Source organism: Lepisosteus oculatus, chromosome 5 (genome assembly GCF_040954835.1).
Source record: "Lepisosteus oculatus isolate fLepOcu1 chromosome 5, fLepOcu1.hap2, whole genome shotgun sequence".
Classification (NCBI taxonomy): domain Eukaryota; kingdom Metazoa; phylum Chordata; class Actinopteri; order Semionotiformes; family Lepisosteidae; genus Lepisosteus; species Lepisosteus oculatus.
In genome coordinates, this window is record NC_090700.1 from 37,440,050 (window position 1) to 37,460,721 (window position 20,672).

At 41.3% G+C, this 20,672-nt stretch overlaps 1 protein-coding gene across 4 annotated transcripts in view; it reads right to left on the reverse strand.

Moving 5' to 3' along the window:
- The window catches only part of slc16a4 (solute carrier family 16 member 4), a 38,186-nt gene that overhangs the window by 15,467 nt on the left and 2,047 nt on the right, over positions 1 to 20,672 (reverse strand). Inside the window, exons 2-8 of one of the 4 annotated variants that reach the window (XM_015342781.2) lie at positions 20,468 to 20,533; positions 15,748 to 15,899; positions 8,448 to 8,583; positions 7,539 to 7,671; positions 6,640 to 6,807; positions 4,598 to 4,759; positions 1,951 to 2,589 (exon numbers count right to left, since the gene is read on the reverse strand). In XM_015342781.2, coding sequence (XP_015198267.2) covers positions 1,951 to 2,589; positions 4,598 to 4,759; positions 6,640 to 6,807; positions 7,539 to 7,671; positions 8,448 to 8,583; positions 15,748 to 15,899; positions 20,468 to 20,533 — 1,456 coding nt within the window. Of the gene's footprint in view, positions 1 to 1,950; positions 2,590 to 4,597; positions 4,760 to 6,639; positions 6,808 to 7,538; positions 7,672 to 8,447; positions 8,584 to 15,747; positions 15,900 to 16,023; positions 16,323 to 20,467; positions 20,539 to 20,672 lie in introns of those variants that run through there. The other 3 variants (XM_015342783.2, XM_015342780.2, XM_006628534.3) reach the window with 3 other exon arrangements.

Here is a 20,672-nt window from a genome sequence, read left to right on the forward strand (position 1 = left end):
CACGCAGATGGAATCTGAGAAAGCAGGCTGCGTCTCACTCAAACACGGCAGGCACTCACACTCACACAGACTGTTCATTGTGAGCGTGCTCTGTAGCCCAGGACCCCTCCGGAGCTTGGCAAGACCCTGGGGTCGGATGGAACTCAGGATACAGAGAGAGACTCCACCATCCCCTGCACTACCTCCTCCTTGACTGGCCTGGCATCGACAGGACCCCACTGAGATGGGGCCAGTGTGATGGACACTGTCATTCGGAACTGGGGGGGGGGTGGGGAGCTGTTGGCAAAAGCTTAGTTTAGCCACATGCAGTCTATGGGGTTTCACTACTGCCTTAGTCAGCCAGTATGAAAACAAAGCATGAGTACATACAGTTGAGTAGTTGTGATCTCTTCAATCATGGTTTTAAAACCAGGTCAGGAGTACCTAAGGGACTTAAGGCATTTGGAACACAGATAAACCACAATAGTCCAGGTGAACTTCAATTAGGTCACTAGCTGACTAAGCAAACAGCTGGCCAAAGAGCCGCCAGGGCTGGGTGGGCATGAGCCAGCCTGCTGATCCTCAGCTCAGCGTGCAACAGCAGCCCCTGGCAGCTGCCAAGTGTGCCAGTGCTCAGCTGGTACGAACTCTCCCCTGCCTGTGCAGCTAGGCATATGACAAGGGGACGAGCTGACGCCCAGGCACTCGTTACCTTCTAACTGTCGCATGACTGCAGCAGTGAGCCGAGATGATTTGCAGGTGCAGGATATACAAATAGAAGATTGTTGGCCTTTTACATTAGAAAAACAAAAGAGATGATGGCTGAGTCCCACCTGTCAAAAGACTTTAATTCCTCTGTTTTTCATGAAAAATATAAACATTTCACAACTTATTTCCTTGCCAGTGTCAGAGTATCAGAGTAAAGGGGCACCATTAGAAATATAACAAGACACATTCAGATGGGGATAGAAATTAATAATAATAATAGCAGACATTTTAACTCATTGGAATTTATTTCCCTTTTTAAATATATTGTTTATATTGTAAAATAAAAATTATTAGTCCTGAGTCAGTCAAAGACGCAATCAGGCAGACGTGGTGTGAGGGTCTGTCTGGGCTGATACTGGGAGTCTCTTCAGGACACTAGATAGCAGCAGCCTCGTGCAGGTGGAAGGAAGGAAGCGGTATCAACAGAAAGCACTTCAACTCCATTGCTTGGGCCACTGTGCTAAAGTTCAGCAGCTGTTACATAAGACAGCAAACACTGAGCTGCTCACAAATAACTAATGAGTGCAGGTTCACAGAGGGCTTTTCTTAAATCGGACCGCAACTTTAAAACACATTTTCTGGCAGTCATCACTCTATAACAGGCTGGAGTTTAGTGCTTGCAATTCTTAAGGGAATATTTTATCAGTTAAACTGGTAACTGTCCTGTCCTAAGGATTGGTTATGGGTCTCTTAAGAATCAGACAATACTTAATTCTGACTTGTACAATTTTATAGTTTACTAGATACCCATGTGTTATGTTCAGGCATAAATAGACAAAGCATGGCAATGGGTATGTAAGAACCACAGAAATGCATGTTACTTTGTGTCAAAATCATTCAACACAAACTTTTTTCTCAGTTCTACGAATTGGAAAACTCCTCATGCAGGCACTCACACATACAATTGTGTGCAAACACTCATACCTATTTGACTTCCAAATCCTACCTAAAGATAAATCAGAAGCCATGACCCCATGGTAATTTACATGAAGCACCTTTGGTCCTTGGACACATTGGATTCACTTTTAAAAAACAAGAATGTGCAAGTGAGAACCAGTTTTTTCAAACAGCTTAGGCTCCATGAAAAGCAGGTCATGCAAAAGCCATTAAGATTTGACAAAGGAAGGGATTGTGTGTGCAAGTACCAGGTCTCTTTGCCCACAGTAAAATTCAAGCATGGCATGCAATGTAACTGTGACTTACCTGCCACTGAAATAATAAAGGAAGCATCCATGGGGTCAATCCCAAGATTCCTGGCTCGGGCTGAAAGGTGGAAATAGGGGATAAAATAGGCCAGCTGGCTGAAGACCAGTGACCATGTGTAGATGCAGAAGAAAGGGTCTTTTAGTAGTGAGAAATCCAGGATTTTGGTCTTTGGGAGTTCTTCACTGACACTTTTGCTTGTTGACATCTCTATTGATAGAGCCTTGCCATTCTGCTCCAGGAACACCTTCGTTTCCTCTGGCATGTTGTCCCCATTGCAGTCATTCTTAATATGCCTATTTTGGAAGATGCCGTTTTGGATGACACCGTTTTGGATAAGGGTGTTTGCTGGCTCCAGGGTTTGCGAGGCTTCTGGGTTGATGGGTACTTTTTCAGGTGTGGACACGTTTCTCTGCTCTCCTGACATGGAGTCGGTCTTGATGCTGCCGGTTGTTAAAGGAATGCACCCATTAAAGCAGTTCTTATAGTGACCCTGAACTTTTTCTGCTTTGCTTGCATGGTCCTTCAGGAGAGAGGAGGAAGAGGATGGCAGCTCAGGAGCCTTGACACTGATGGGTCTCAGGAGCATTCCAGATGCCACCAGGTTGAGCATGAGGCCTCCTAATATTAGAAGTGCTCCTGTGAAAGAGGAAGCACTTACATGTCAGAAAGCTTTAACAAAATAAATCTATATATATATAAAAACAAATACAAGTGGATCTTTTCACTATTAACTTTTGATTGTTACAAGGGGACTAGTGACATACTTAACATTTCAATTTAATTTAAAGATTGCGAGGAGAACTGGGAGGAGAATTTGCTCTTAATGATCACTTATGATCAATAAATGATCAATTCCAGATCAACACTATGTTTTTGCAATTAACGTCACCTGTTTTTAACAGTTCAAATAACATGACTACATCTGAAATGCTGCACTTCCTAGTACTCTTATAAAAGGAGTTTCTGTGGGTCAAACACTTTGCTTGACGCAAAAAAGTAATTTGTAGTTGAGGCAATTTTTACTAAATCTTTCAGACTTTGTTCAGAGAAATTGGACAGATTTCAGCTTTGAAACGTGTATCATGTTGTTAAAGTACTGTATCTGATTAGCTCCACGGCATTTTGGTATCGTGGGCAAACTGATTACCTACCAAGATATACACACTTTACCATAAAATCCCCTTTAAGTCTATTAAAATGTGTCCTTTGCAGATTCGCAGTGGCAACACACTGGAACACACTGGTGCAGTTGCTGTTGTCTCTGGCTTGGAATCCTATCCTGATCAATGCTGACCCAGAATGGCCCTCAAAGCAATTGACATGACAGCATACGCCAGTTCTAACCAGACTGCTCCTTCCCCAGGGGTAGGTTACAGACAGGATATGCTGAGATCCAAGGACTAATTTTCAGTTTCCCCTTAGCCAGTCCAAACTAGAGGGCACCATTTGTGTCATCTACAGCATGTTCACAGAACAAAGTGACATGTGCAGCCCATTTAAAAGCCTTGAACTGCAAACGGGAACAGAAATAAAAAGATCTAATAGAGTGCATATGGACCATCTTTAAAGATTTTAAACCCTGTTTCAACGGTTGATTTCTAAAGGCAGCAGGCATGCAACTACCCAATATTAATTCAAAACAGAGAAAAATTAGACAGAAAAACTCAAATCAAAAGTTTCAACATAAGAATAAAAACTCAGTAAGGTTTGGCAGGGGCAAGTTCCAAAAAGTACGCATTTCCCACACTAACTTTCCTCTGCCCACCTCTATATTGACCCAAGCTGCTGTGCCAGGTGAGCCTCTGCCTAGTTGATAGTCCATCATGCCAGACTTCCTGGTGTTTTTGTAATCCTGGCGAATGTCCACCAGGAGCTATTCAAACACATTTCACTCAGACTCAGCATGAACTCCGTGACACCTGCTATGTCCTCATTGCAACAGCTGTTATGCATTATAAATACTTACGTTATGTTTTGCCTTTTTGATTAATGGTTCTTAAGGATTATAAATTTTATTATTTGCAATCATACGAATAATGCAAGTAATACATCATATGAATAATATAAGTATCATATACAGATCTGTGAAGGTATTACTCAGACTACATAAAAAAATATTCAACTATTCTGTCTCACCGTTGATTAAGGCTGGTGTTCTGTCAAAGGGGGAAACTCAAATTAATGATCTAGTGCTAGTTCCTTACAAATGTATGTTCCAGTTTTGTTAAGATATTGGAAAGTTAGATGGTTCTCTATTTTTCTTGCTGAGAGATTTGGAGTCATGTACGCCTTGATGTAATCCTCAGATCAAAAAACCACTAACAACTTACTGAGCAGGACTTTTATATACGTTTAATAAATCAGTTTCCATACAACTAATGTTTTATTCCCCCAAACACTAATTTCTATATACTGTAGATTTTATTAGAAGACAGGATTATGTCATTTACCCTTAGCCTCATATTTATGTCCAATAGTGTTATATTATTGCTCTTTTGTTTTTTGATAAGCACATAATTCACTTATGATTCCCCTGGTATCTCCCTTATTTCCCATGGTCTTATTTGGTCCACATACAAACCCAAAGGGAATATTCTAAAGGGAATATTTCATTTTGGCACCAGGCACACAGAGCCCCACATACCTTCCCAGCCATACTGCTCCAGCAGAAGCTGAGTGAAGGGAGCAAGGGCAAAGGTCAGCCCCATCCCCGAGCGGCCAATGGAGTAGGCAGTCGCCAGCCTCTTTCTGAAATACATTGCCGTGACGACAGAGGTGACCTGATACAAGAGAGCAAATCCCGTGCCTGAGGAAGACAATGACAATGTGAGGCTGATAGCACATCTTGACAATATCGAAGCCTAAAATGAAATGATATCTCAGTCAGAGGTCCCAAAACCAGTCCTTTAGAGCCACAAGGCCCGTGTTTTGGTTCAACTTCAGTTTCTCAGTTAAATGATTCTTGCCTGGAACAGGAGACTAAAACATGTTAATCTTGAATTTTTAAATTTTCCAAGCCAATCAGGATGTGGAAAATACTTCCCATTTCTAAAACTACGCTTTGAAGTACTGAAATGTTGATATACAGTATCATAGTGTTAAATTAGGAGTGAAATCAAATTATTGTTTTCTATTGATTATTAGAGTATCATAAGTACTGGACTTCAGTCGCAAAGCTGGCAGGGGAAGTATACATTTTACCAGTATTTCAGAGGCTGTGCACCAACACTAGATAGAAGAGAAAGAGATCAGACTCTTGGCATTTTGGTGCCATCTTGTTTGGGTTGACTAAATTAGTCACCTTAAGTCAATGTCAACCCCAGGCATCTTTTCTCCACCATCAACAGACTGCTAAAGCCTAACTGCCCCACCACATCACCTGCCTCATTGCAACTTTGCAACACATTTTTAGATTTCTTTAGCTCCAACATCGACAACATCCGGCATCACAGGTCAGCTTTTAAGATCACATGGGCTCAACTATCATTTCTATGCTGATAATACTCAAATATACATCCATACCACACCTGACACTGATGTGGCTGTCTCTATTCTATCTAATCTCTGACAAAAAAACTTGGATGACTCAAAATTTCCTTCATCTTAACTATGACAAGACTGAAGTCATGCTTATTGGCACCTCCCCCATCAATTTGTAAAGCCAATTCTGCAACCCTGTCTGTGGATGGTACTGTACTTGAGCTTCAGTCTAAATTGAAAAACCTTGGGGCAATATTTGTTTCAGGCTTAACATTTAACCCACATGTGCAGCATATTGTAAAAACATCTTTCTTTCACTTCAGAAATATCGCTAGACTACGCCCAATGTTATCACTAACTGTGGCTGAAAAGCTGATCAACACATTTGTCTTCTCCCAAATTGACTGTAATGCTGTACTCACTGCAGTATCTAAATCCAGACTGAACAAGCTCCAGTATGTCCAAAATTCGGCAGCCAGAATCCTGACCAGATCTAGTGCAAGTGATCACATTACTCAGATCCTGGAGTCCTTGCACTGGCTTCCTGTCAAGTTTTGTGTAGATTTTTAAATCCTCATGCTCACCTATAAGGCTCTGCATGGCTTGGCAACTGTCTGATCTATTATAACCCTACTTCCCATCTCCCAACCTTCGCTCCTCTAATTCTGGTCTCCTATCTGTCCCCCAAGTCTGTCTACACTTTATGGCTGACAGAGTTTCTCCTGTTATGCCCCTAAGCTCTGGAACTCTCTCCCCAAGGACATCAGAGACTCACCTTCTCTAAACCCCTTCAAATCCAGACTCAAAAACTTCTTCATTAGAAGAGCCTTTACTTAACTGGTTCCATTCTTTACCCCTCTGCTCCTACTGTATTTAGTACCACCATCTACTGTCTCCTCTGCATATTCTCATCGTGTTTTTCTTGTGTATTTTTTATTGTTTATTTTTAATTGTTGTTGTTGCTGTTGTCATTCTGTAAAGAGCTTTGAGAAGCCACCTTTAAGGGCACTATATAAAATAAAGTGTATTATTATTATGTCATAACTGGATCAACTGGAAATTTAGTTTCTGTAGAGGAGACCTGGAGAAATGTTAACATACATCTGTCCACAGAATTAAACAGTCAGCCCAATGAAGGGAAGATGACATGGCTCTACAGGTATGGTAGGAAGCACTGTTGAAGCCCAGCCTCTTCCTCTCACTTACCGACAATGATGCCCATGCTAATGTACAGGAAGATAACGTTGGTGGCGAGGATGCTGGTCAGGAAACCGGCACTGACGAGGACAGCCCCTACTATGGATGTCAAGCGGTTGCCCAGTTTACCACAAGCAACTGACGCCAGGGGTCCTACAGAAGAAGAAGAGAACTGATCTGCAGGAGAAGAAGACGTTGCTTCAGACCGGTTACTGATGACCAGAATTCCTGCTCTTTTCTTCATTTTTCCACATGAAGAGGCTCCATAGTCGAAACATTGTCTTCTTCTTCTCACTGTGGAATTATCCTCTGCTTGTTCCTATTCTACTGTCTTGTCTTACAACAAGTTTTGACATGTTCAACACTCCACTGTATGCAAAGGCTATCACTCAATGCAATATTGTTTAATTAAACAGATGTTTCATGTTGCACCATGTTAAACTGCCTGAAAGTGTTGCCTACCTATCACAAGAGCTGAACTAGTGTAAATACATCTTCCTGACAGTTTACTAAGGCAAGTGGATTGTTTTACCCTTTTACCATTTAAAACAAATTTACTTTCACTGCACTTTCCTTCATTTTACCATGAATGTACTCTACAACAGTGCACTAGACTAATGCTGTACCATAATTATTGTGATAACAGCAGTGTGGTACAGCAGCTTCTGACATTCATGAGGGTAAATCATAACGATGACTTTCTAGTGCAGTGATTTACACCAAAAATGTTTGTTGTGGGAGAATATGGTAAAAGAAAGAAATAAGTACCCGATGTCCAGGAACAACTGTGCTAAAAGTGCTGAAGTGCCATGTTCATCTATTAAAATTTCATAAGGGCTAAGAAAGTAAAACAGCGAGAATAAACTTCTTAATGACAGTGACAGAGCTGTGTGATTGGCAATGCTGACCAGCAGAGAGCCGTAGGCTAGACATGATGGAACCGATCCAGCTGATTTGCTCCGAGGAGCCTCCAAAGGCATCCTGGAATGCCACAAAGAATATCCCAAATGACTTCAGAGTGCCCATAACCAGAATGTTCACCTGGAACAGCAGAGACATATACATAAGTCAGACAAAATGGATGTTACAGGAGAAGAGTAAAACCTGGGACATTTCTTTCTGTTCTTATGAATGTCCTCTATAAGGAACATTTTCTCATTTGAGTGTCTCAGCACATCCTTATTCTTATCTTCTAGAGTGGGCAAACTGTGCTTCATATTAGACTGGCAATTATCCCATCAGGTCTACTGATTCAAAAAACATTCAGAATCCAATAAGCCAATCTAGAGGGAATCTGCTTTGTGACAAATAGTGCAATAATGTTTACTATAAGAACAGAAGAAAAGAGAAAGCTGTAAAGTGCTGAGAATTAAGACAGAAAAGACAGACAAAAAAGAAACAGAACTGTACTTAGAATGGAAATCAGTGTCAGAGGGTCAAAAAACATGGTTATAAAATCACTCTCTATATATTAGCTAATCTGCATTTCTGCAGATACACAAAATAATTGGTTAGTGAGGTGAAGGCAGTGGTTTGGGGTCTCTTTGGAATTCTGTTGAGAGAGCATGAAAGACAGAAAGCTATTCATGGCAAACTGAAATGTACACAGTCCATATCCAGATCTCGAAGAAGCCATCTGACAGAAAGAATGGTCTACCTTTCTCTATTATTCAGCATCATTACACAAAATAGGGTGGCACAGTTGTTAGTATTGCTGTCTCACAGCTCTGGGACCCTGGATTGAATTCCAGACCTGCGGTGCTGCGGTGCTGAAACCTTGTTGTTCTTGATCACCGAGCGCCTCTCCAGTTACTTACCAGAAAGCAATGCAGCACAATCATCCAGCCCCAGCCGCCATCTGGAGGGTCCACATACTGCAACACGACGCCTTCCTCCTCCTTTTTCACCATGGTCTTCTTCTCTCCAATGGCCATTTTGGCTGTCTTGACTTCGCTAGAAGGAATCACACAAGAGTCCGAGGCTTAGCCAAGTTGGAAAGGATGACAGGTGCAAAGGCAGCACAGTGTATCTCAGAAATGGGAATTTATTGTGCAGACATGGCGCAAAACTGGAGGAAGGCACAAAGACAGGTAACTGGGAAATGTACCTCAAGAGGGAGTTTCACAAAGATTATGACATTCAGGAAATGGGTCTCTTTATGTTTGTTTCGGCTATGGTCACTGGGACACTCCAAGGTGTGTCTGAAATGATGGTCTATTTCTGCACCAAAGCAAAGACAAACCAAAACCAGCTCGTCCTCCTAGTAGCTGGGCACCCCAGTTGAGTTATGCCATAGAACTGACTCAATTTCATGCCAAAGATGGCAACACCATCATCAACATGAAGGCTGCCTTCAAAACTAGTTCTTAATTACAAATTACTGTTAATAGTCATTGTAAGAGGTTTCTAAAACTATAAATGTACTTGTCTTCTACAAAGCAAAACCTGGCTGTGTGTTTCACTGTGGTGACAACAAAGTGTGATGTCGACAAAGGCAAAGTGGAGCAATTGTGTGGTAAAAACATAGTAAAACCTTTGCCTGCACAAAACTACCATTCAAATGTACTGTGGAAAAAAGTCACTTTACAATTAACCTTATACCTTATAATAGACCTTCCCAAGGATAAAAAAAAATAATAACAGTGTATTAAAATGCAAGATACTTTAAGCCTTATCTATCTGCAAAAGACTTGAAAAACATGTGCAGTTTTCCCAAAGTTCTGTGCTGCCTGGTCCTAATTATATATGTTCTTTATTTAACCATATGCTGGAACGCCTCTGGGTAACATTTCTGATTTAATCAGAATTCTCAGATTGCCTGGGAGTTCACAAACACATGCCACGTACTCAACTGGGATTGTTTCTGGAGCTAACTCTTTATTTTCTCTGCTCATCCACATGGTCCTGACACTTGTATTGCTTAAAATGGATCATGCATTTATTATGTTCACCAAGGTTACATTTCGCCATACGACTTTTATAACAATTTTCAATGCTTCACTCAGTCTAGCCTTTGTCTAGAGTAGTTAAGATAAAGTTTTATCCTTTTGATGCAAAAGAGTAAGATATTAAATAAATATAAGCATATACAGTATATATAAGCATTCTCTGTAAATAAAGGCACAAAACCTACTTTGGCGTATTAGATGAAGCCTGTTTTACAATAGTGCAATATTCAGTACAAAAAGAAGAGACTAAGATGCCCTGTTAAAAAACACTTTTCCATAGGCTTAATTTTGACAATGTCTAATCACATTCATCCCTGTTTATGCAAAGATCTGAGTCCTGCCACCACCACCAGCAGATTGTGTTTTTAGAACTGAAAGACCCACCAAGTTAGATCTTTAATAAAAGTGTGCGTGCAATAAATTCTTACCTGTTAAGGTAGTTGTTGTTGCACTTCTCAGAGCCAACAAATAGGACACCTTTTGTGGTGAGAATTTCAATATCATAAGCTTGTGTTTAACACAACCACGCTGCATAAATGCCAGAACAATCCAATGAATCTGTGTTTTAGCAGGTAGTTATACAGTATTATCTAAAAAACAGGTGCTTACATAAGGCAGAGTCAAGTCAACAGATGACACAGTACAGTGGACAACACCACACACAGTATATTACAAACATAATAATAAATTCCTTTGCAAATGAATTTCTTCAGGAATGTCTTTTTCACCTCCACAATTTGCATCAGGACACCAAAAACTCAAGAGTGTGAGAGCAGGTGAGACTGGAATGTTACAGAACCGGATAAAAGAAATGGCAGAAATGACCTCCATTATGAAATGGAGGATAGAGAAATGCCCCCAGAAATTCGCTATTCATGGTCTTTAATCTGTTGCATTTGAATGCAAAAACCTCTGAGACTCTGAAAACTAGGGAACTGCTGGTGATAAAAAGAGAGTGAAAAATCATAAATGTATCAAGGTAACAAGGCACAAGTGTTGTCCTGCTTTGTGATATTCTAATGCTTTGGGCCATGCTGCTGAAGCACAACTCCAACACGTCTATAGTTACTGATCTCTGTAAAATTATTAATGTGTAAGAAAAGGGGTAACACAGTTCTGGTCAACCGGTTTACTGTGACCTTCATTGGAATCCATCCGGATCGTCGTGGTTAAATTTCAGCAGGTGTTAGACATTTTTTTACATTTATAATTAAAGTTAAATATTAATTTCCACTCCAACATGCACAGGGATTTTTCGAGGTCTTTGCATATCAAGACCAAACGGGCCTTTAACTAAAGGTTCTGAGAACTCTGGTATTTTGTATCATAGTACAGGTAAAATGTTTTGCACAACATAATAAATCTATGTGGTCAAAAAATTAAATAATAATTAAATAATAATTTTAAAATTAAATAATAACTTAATTTCTTTAATATTTTGGAACCCTGTCACCGTTTTCATATGTACTGTACATCAAACGAAATACATCAACTGTAATTGCAAAAAACATTACAAGGTAATCAAAAAATGAACATATTTTTTCGGCAAAGGCAGGCAGACATTTTATTGAACAGAAAGATAAAATCCTTATACAGATTATCATCTGTCACATGTCTACTGTGAAAGTCCCAGGCCAGTAATGAGCCTGGCCACCACAGCAAACAACACAATCAGTAGATCAGGGACTCACTCGTCGCACCAGGTTGCAGCTGCTGTTGTGTGAGAGTCTCTCCCCTCCTTTCATGCAGTCTGGACAAGCACCTGTTCACTAGTCTCGATGCCAAGCGTCAGGCCAGCTCATAACACAAATGATCAGTGAGGCTTGAGTCTGGCATGCAGGGCTGAATGGCACACTTGAACCATCACATTCTCGTCTTGCAAGAAGGCCACTGTAATACGAGCAGCACGAGGATGTGCGGTGTCCTAATTGAAAAGCTGTCATGTCAGGATGAGCCCACACGAAAGGCAGCAAGCGAGATTCCTTGACTTGTTCAGCATAGTGCCATGCAGTTAGACTGCCATCAAATCACCATGCGAGAAGCTCCATAGGGACAGACACTCCTGCCACACTTGGACTAACACACTTGGATCTCCCCATAGGTCATGCTGAGGTGCTGTGATTTATGGTTGATCATTTTTGGACTATGTTTGACTATACTAAGCTAGTTGGTTGTTCCTGGATCTAAACACCCCAGGCAGTGAGGGACAGTGTGTCAACTCCAGCTTAGCCATCAACACACATCTGGTATGAAGAGTGACTGACTACATTTATTGTGTAATGTACTTTCCTGCTTTTCAACATTTTTTTCACTTTAGCTTTGCTTCATTCATTCTTCACCTGTCTTCCAAAAACTCATTCTGGCAATTTATCCATGAACAGCTTGGAGTAGTTGTTTATATATTGTTATTGCTAAGTTGTTGGACACACCTTGGATATAAGGAATATCTGCAAAGCCTTGGGAGACAGAACATGTGAAGGTACAGCATACTAGGGATATCATCCATGTCTTTTCCTACATTTCTGAAAACACCTTAATGAATTTATTTAAATATTACAATTTTTTATTTTTATTTGAATTAAATATTCTCTTGTTCATTGTGCTCTTCTCCGATATCCAGGAGACATCTTCATAGGGATTAGGATCAACTAAATCCACTTTACTCCAGCAGCTCTCAGCCCATGATGCACTGTGTCTTAAGGAATCCAGTCTCAGGCAGCTTTGACATGATCCAAACTCATCTTACGACATGACATCTGGACCACAGAGCTCAACTGAAGATACACAGAAATGGTTATCTCATTTCGCCTGGTGGTCACTTCTGACACTGGGTCATTCTCTGGTTTGGTTACCAAAAACTGGATTGCTTACCCCAGGTATGTTTTACACATAAAACAACCTAAAGACAAACACGTTCTCATTATTATTCATTTATTGATATTCTAGGCCCATTTTTAGATTATTGCTGGACCACTAGCATGAAACTAAAGTGACCACCACACAACATAACATATTTCTGCGTCTCTTCCTTTTAGCAAAAAGCCTGAGAGCACCCTTTCTTTCCATTACAGGTGGGAAATGGATAACTTATACAGTCCAGTTTATAGATTTTCTGAGCCATGTGGGCCTATCCAGCCCTGGTCATGTCTGATTCAGGAGACTAGTAAGTGGATTAGCACGAAATGAATCAGGCCAGTGTCTGACAGCAGTCCCGCTTCTTTCCTGAGCATTTCTCAAGCAGTCTGGGAGTGAGCAGGAAGGGGAAGGTAGAACTGTGTTAAGTGGTGCTCAAAGTATGATCCATTGACAGACCTATAATATCCTAATCCACAATAGCATGACCCTTCCGCCACCTCCTCCCCACAGACTACCTTTGTAACTAATATTTCACCGGACTCTAGTTATGTGCAAAACGAACGAATATTTTTCACCCAATTAAAAAAAGAGCCATTGCATAACTTATTTTACAAATTGTTACAGTCCTTGCACCTTCTCTTTCACTTTCCCTTTGTCAGCATAAAATGCTGCAGCTAAGCAAATCTTCTTTCTCCTCCTTTCTAATTGGCTGGTCCCTTGATCCAGTGTTGCAAAGCACAGTGAAAGCGCATTGAAGCCATAGGAAACTGCAACAAACCTCCAGGGAAACCATAATAAAAGTGCAATGTAGCCTAATGGGAGTAAGCACAAAACTCAAACTTCATCTTTGCCATCTGCAATTAAAGTAGCAAATCCCGGTGAGTCCAAATTTTCACACAAATGTTGAATCTATTCAACCCACCCATAGTGGTTTCCCTTTAGGTTTTAGAAAGGGATCTTTGTAGGCTTGGAAGAGGATAAGAGGTCACCCATTCCTTGGAGCTCCTCATTTTCTATGTCTTCTATCCAGATCGCTCCAGCCTTTTTGGTATGCAACAGATTGGTATGTCATCTTTACTTAGCCTCAGCAACAGCACAAAACAGTGTTTCGAGGGGGAAGAAAAGTCTGCGCCCAGGGGGGCCTAATTGAAAGCAGAATCTGCTTTACAAGGGCAAGCAGCTGCTTAGGATAAAACCATAGGACGTGGGTCATAAAGAGGGGAAACATTTTCTACCTCAAACTTTTCAAGCTCTGACATTACTGGCAAAAGAGAAGTGACTGAGATGGTGGGGGGATGTAGTTTCAATGCCTGCAGGGATGTAAAAATTCAACCTTAATGGCCTGATTAAAATGCGCACTTTGCATGCAAATGAACATTTTCTCAATGCACAATGAGAAAAAAAACAGGAGGGCTTTTTGCACTAGGTTTGATTACTAGTTTGACCAACTCACTATGGGACAGTGCTCTGTGCCCCATGTCCAGAATGAAGCATGTGGCTTGTATGCAAATCGGTTTTATTGCTGCGTTTTTCTGTTTTTCTAACCCTCAGTCCAAAAGGCACAGTATGGCCTTTATAGAGCAGTGCAGGAAATCTATGACTGTTCGCTGACCGAAAATCCAAACCTCCAACAATTTTCACTGGTCATGTAGCTCCATAAGACGTCATCTTTTAAGCAAAATACAATTTAGGCATAATTACAATGTTTTATAGTTGCTGCTTGTCATTTCATTTTCCATCCATCCATTTCCTAACTGCTTTAACCAATCCAAGGTCATGGGTGAGCCGAAACGTAACCCAGCAAGCAATGGGCTCAAGGTGGGTACACTAGACAGGACGAAACAGAAAACACACTCTCGATCTCCCTCCTAAGGCCAATGTTCCTAAAAGCCAATTATTCGACCTATATCTTTGAACTGGGAGAGAAAAAAGGAGCACCCAGGAGAAACCTACGTAACCACAGGGAGAACATACAAACTCCACCCAGATAGCACCCCAGGAATTGAACCCGGGGGCCCCAGTGCTGTGAGACAGCAATGCTTAGCGCTGTGCCACCCTATCATTTCATTTTAATCAGACTAATTGTCCAGTTTGTAGACAAGAAATAAATGGTCAGTGAGCGAACAAATGTAACAAGCAGAAAACGCAGCTTGTTGAGTATTATGCGTTTGAAAAACGCTGACACGCTGGCATATTTTTCATACATTCTTATTAAGATCACATAAACCACCCTGCTATAAGAGAAGTGGTAAGGAGCTCACTGTGAAATTTTATCACGCTTCGGTTTTGTAATTTGCACCTGCTGTTTCCTGCCAGCTCTGCACAAATTCTGAAAGGCGGACGGATTAACGAGCTGGAACCACGGCAGTGACTAATTACTTTAAACCTGGTCCGAATCAAAGGGAACCCCACTGACCAGAAAAAATTCTTAGCAACAGAATCCAGGCATGAGCAAGCAATCTGGCTAGATGATGTGTTCACCCTTTCACTTAACTGAAATGTGCACTTCTTTCACAAATTGGTCCCTAAAGCTCAGAACTGTTAATCAATCAACACTTATGCTAGATGAGGCACTGCAATCCTTCCCCAGAACCTCTGCTGTTCATTATCCGGGCCTGGTGCAGTTTAAACAAACCTCACCCATTCCAGAGATTCACTCCCCGAGAGAACACTGCTTACAAAATGTGTTAAAAGGATTCTCATCTTGCAGCCCTTCCAAAAGTGTCCTACTCCCAGCCTCTTAGGCTGATTTATTTTAAAAAACCTGGAAGCATGTTAATTTTTAGATATTTACACACTGATTACCCATCCAGTTTAGTATCACCAATTATTTTAAGATGTGGGTTTCTGGCAAAAACCTCCTTAATTTCTTGGGAGAAAACAGGACATGTGGGGGTGTCTACACAAGAGAAGTGTCAATCTCATTAACTACTGCAAGCCTGCAGGCACCCAGGACGTACCAGGATCCTTGGGATAATAAATTCTGACCACGGGTGCTATCCGTGTGGAGTTTGTATGTTCTCCGCGTGTTTGTGTGTGCGAAGCACCAGTCTCCTTCCACAGCCCAAAGACACACTTGTAAGTTAACTGGCTTCTAGGAAAACTGTCCCTGGTGTGAGCGCGTGTCTGTTTATGTCTGCCGGTGGACTGGTTTCCCACCCAGGGTGTACGCCGCCCTGAACCCATTGCTTGCTGGGATAGGCTCTGGCTCCCCTGTAACCCTGAATTAGAAGAAGTGGTTAGAAAACGGATGGACAAACGGAAGGCCATCGTAACAGGCAGACATGAGAGCAAACCGTAACAAGGGACCTACCTGTTGTGCTCTTTCACTAGCATGGTGAAAATGCAGCAGAACTGTACTGAACTGAGTTTCGGAGGGAAAATTATATTCTTTCCGTCATTCTCCCCATCGGTGGAGGAGAGATTGAAGGCTGTGCGCTTGCAGTCTCCAAGGTCTTCTGCAACCTAGACAATGAGAAATAAAAAGTTAGAAACCCTGACAGGAAGGAGAACACTACACATAAGGGATTCTGTGTCCTCAAGGACATTGCCCCCACACTATAGAGGAAACCAGCAAAGACCTTCGCACCCTGTTCGCTGTGCTTGCCTCCTGTGGAGCCATCCTGATCTCATAGTGGGACCAGACACAAACCCCCAAAGGCATGCACAGAACATCTTTGCTTCCCAGGTCGTCACTGCTACTGACAATGGCACGCATCAAATATATACAACTTGCATGCTAGAAATCAAAAGCTAGAATTATCTTAAACTAGGTTCACACATTCCTGCAACATTCACTGGTCTGTTAATACCTTTCTAACCTTTCCATTTATTTACAGATTGCTGCCATCCGTGCATTCTCTGGAATTTGTCGCTCAAATTTCCAAGAAAAAAGCCTCCCCCTCCCCCCCCCTCACCTTCTCATTACCCACTATCATGTTTTCTTTCATATTCTCCCTTTGCCTCAATCCTGCCCTCTGTCTCTCTCCTCTACATCCAAAACACTCTTCTCTTTTTATCATGGTAACTTTTCTTTCTTTCTCTTTTTAATGTGAAATTAACCTCTACTCGTTCCTTTGAATGTCCAACACTGTCCAACAATGTCCAGCCATTTAATGAAAGATGCCAAAGTACCGGCTTCAGCAATATGGCTGAGTAGCTTGTTCCATAATCCCATGACGCTTTGTGTAAAAAGTGCTTCCCATTCTCAATTTTAAATACACTTCCATGTAATTGTAATGCCTTCATCAGTTACACACACAATTGTTTGTAATGTTCAGCTTGTTACAGTTTCTAAACACATGACTCGGACGAAGAACATTGCAGGTGTGCTGGATTCAAGAATTCAAATTCTTTGGTTATCTGAAGAAATTGAGGAATGAGGAAATTCTGGGCTAAACCAAAGCCTTGTGGCTTCCCTTGATGTTTGCTGCAGTGTTGGAGAAAATGTCAGGCGGAGTCCGACAGGCATTTCAAGTTCCATCCACAACACAGACACAAATTTGGGTCCCACAGAATCTTATTCTGTCCTGCCTGATTTTGTCAAGTGTGATTTTTTCCGTTTTAACCTCAGGGCAGTCTGGAGAAGCAGAATATTTTGGTGGTGGGAGGTCCCAGTTAGTTCTGTTTATTCTTGATGCTAATCCAGCCTAAGAGAAACGGACACCGCCCACACTGCATGCCTGCAAGCGCCCTCTGTGAGCCGAGGGAGCCCTGACAACTGATCCCATCCCACCCTTGCGGTGCTGAGACAACCTTGCTCACTTGAGCACCGGCAATGCCTTTGTCATACTGGCAGGAAGGTCTCAGAGGAGAGGTGTGGTGTCAACGGACACACCTTTGAACTAGGTGCGTCTTTAAAATTGTCGATGACAAAAGGGTCAAAAGGGCTGGCTGGGCCTGTAATAAGATCTGTCAACTCATTAACCCAGAGGTTAAACTCACGTGCGATGGCAGTTCCTTAAGGGAAGGAGCAGGAGCAGGAGTCCCTTTTAAAAGCTGCCCTCCCAGGACAGCCACAAAGACAACGATGAAAACGAGCAGGAGCAGTTTGTGACTGACTGAAATGTTGCTGAATTTTTTGTAGAAATTTAAACTGTACTGAAAAACTCAAAAACGGAGTATGGGAACCAACAGAACTGGGAATGCCCAGTATATATATACTATTAGACTCTCCCAGACTCTAAATATCACCTAATAATACATTGCTGGTAATTCCAGGATCAGTGTGTACTTTGTACTCTTCAACCCCATTTTTACCACCAGCCCTGCTCATTGGCAAGTTTCAAACCCATCTGAGATCTATTGGTACTGAAGAAGACAATTCCATTACCATTGATTGTGATATCAATTTTATATTGCTTGGCTACAGATAGTTTAATCCTGACTTGGGGTTCTAGTCCAGCAAATTAGAAAATTGGGAATCTGGCTCATGCTTAAAATCCACCACTTCAGGACCACTGTAACCCTTTCAAACTGATATTAATTGTGCTTGTGCAGCTGCTGATGTCCAACCCTGGGTGTTTCCCACCTTGCAGCCGTTGTTTGCTAGGATAGGCTCCGGCTCCCCCACAATCCTGTAGTATTCTCAAGCAGAGTCTGGGGCTTGAGAAGCAACCAGTTTTATTATGCTCTGTAAGGGCATTTTCCAGAAGTGAATCTACATATTTTCCAGTGCACTGAAGGATGGATGCTGTTACATCCGTTTGTTTAAGGAAATTCCATTCTCAAAAAATCCAGTCTAATACACCTCCTGTTCTTTTATTTTTCTTCCCTCTTTCTGACTGTGAACTCCCTCTTTCTGGGTGTTTTTCTTTTTTTTCTTCATCTCCTTAAAGGTTATGTTTACATCGCATCTTTGCACTCACAAAACCGAAGAAAACAAAAAAGCCTTGCTTTTTTGGCATGAGACTCATTTGTGATTTAACTACACTTGTTTGCGTTTACACGTGAAACTGTATCAGCTTGAGGTGGGTCGATGTGAAGACCAAACACCTCCAACGCCCTTTTCTGTTCTGTAATTTCACATTGTTCGTGGCACTGAAGAGAACACATTGAAAAAAAACATTCAGCGTGTGTTCTATACCTGACATCTTTATTTAGAAAGCCCTGGGTAATCACATAATGTTCACCTGCACACTGCTTATTATCTAAACTTCCCAGAGTAGCAGCTTTGTTCCAAAGTATTAACTTTCTACTTCTGGAATAGCAGAGTAAAAGAGACCAACAGTGCCAATTTCCTGGGCAATCATCATGGCTTACAGAGCAATTTCACGATCCCCCAAAAGCAATGCTTTTAGTCTTTACTGCCAGGTTACTTTTCTTATTCTGATATTCCAGAACTCTTCACCAAGAGCATTTGAAGTCTCTTAAGATTTTCCCTTCAGTTACGACAGATTTGTTTTAATGTTGGAGCCCTGCACTTACAGCTTGACTTGCAAACAAGAGTGGTGATAGAGTACCTGTTGTTCTTCCGTTTCTGTGTTATTGTACTCCAGAAATGAACTTCTAGATGTACTGCTGCCATTACAACTCTTAAACAAACTCCAGCGTTCACTGAGAGAAAAATAGAAATCTGGGAGACCTTAATTGAAAACACATGCATACTCTGCCTTTCCAGCAAATTTACTGTTATATCACTGGTGAACTGGGAAATAATTTGGGTCATTAAAACAGCTTTGCAGTTTGAACGGAATCCCTCTTTCTCAGGGTGATAGCACACCACTGGTTGAGAGAGCGCTGCCCTACTTTTCACTCTAAAATAACAGTATTCACAAGGAACTTCACTGGACCCTATTTCTCAATTGATACTATATGTCACCCACAGACAGTTTCCCACTATTGTTCCATACATATCAGGAAACATCTCTGAAAATAATTTACCTACTCTTTGTTTTTCTTATTAACACCTCCATTCATCTTAATTTTAAACTGCAAGCTTACAACAGTAAAAGAAATGTCTCAATAATTCATGATTAAGTGAAATTATGCTCTTGTGTAATACTAACAAAAATGTTAATTTTGTGACTCAGTTTCAGTGTCACTAGCAATAGTGGTAGTATTAGTTGTAGCTGCAGCAGCTGTTCTTAGTTTCAGTTTAAGGAGTTAAACAGTTTTAGCTTATTTTCTGTATAAACTGTGTATCAAAACCAGCGAAGTGAGGATAAAATCTTATAAAAGTTCTAACAGCTGTTCTCAAAACTTGGCCTTCAGTGTGGCAGACTGAAACATTTAGGTCAGTGTGAAAGAAAAACAGAATTAAGTAGTGGGCTCTGTATTCACAACCCAAAAAAAGCATCCGGGCACAGCAGTGAAAGGAAACGAGGTCTGGTCAATAACCGCACTAACAGGACGGGCTTCCCAGGATTCACCTGATCTGCTTGTATTCTGCTCCTCGTTACAGTTTGTCCTTATCACCAGCGTCGGACCATTGATCCGTTTTCTGCTGACCATTCCGCCTCTACATTTCAAAACGTTCCTGTTGCACCACAGTCCACAGACAAAACCAACACTAATAACTCAATAGATTTTGCACGGGGGTCCGCATTTGTGCAACAGGTTTTAAAAAGCTGTTTAAAAAGGCTCGGTGGAGACTCCTCTCTGTAACATTAAACGGAAGACGTGCGTTATAGTGGACCGTGAATCAAGCTAACCGCTCACTTAGGAACGCGCGCGTTTTACTAATATGTGGTGCTTGAAAGTGCTGCGTACAGTTTGTTTCTGACTGTGAACCTAACATAGAAATACTGCATTTATTTAACAGCCATCAGGAATTCAGAAGAAAAAAAATATTTCCTTCAAGAAAAAAGTACATTTCTACATTAGAACGTAAAATCTATGGGGTAACTGTCAGTCTGATATTAACTTACCAGAAGCTTTTTTCTTGCGGAGAATTGTATATATTTCATTTCAGAATAAACGATCTTGTTCTTAAATTATGTTAAAGCTCCTAAAAATGGCATCTATTTGTGTATTCGTGAACCCGTAAAGCCGGATGGGATTACACTGTTAAGTGGGACAAGGAAACTACTCACCAAGCACTCCAGTCGCTGCCGTGCGCTAGTCTGAGAGTCGCCCCTTGAGTGCCGCATCTCACACGACTGCGCTATGCAGAACAGATTCAAAACACAATCAATGCATGTGTTAGATCGATTACGTCAGGAAAAAAAAACGTTACGTCATCCATGGATGCCGGCAGTTTGGTGCCACGCACGAACAATTCAAGACGAGCGAGTAATT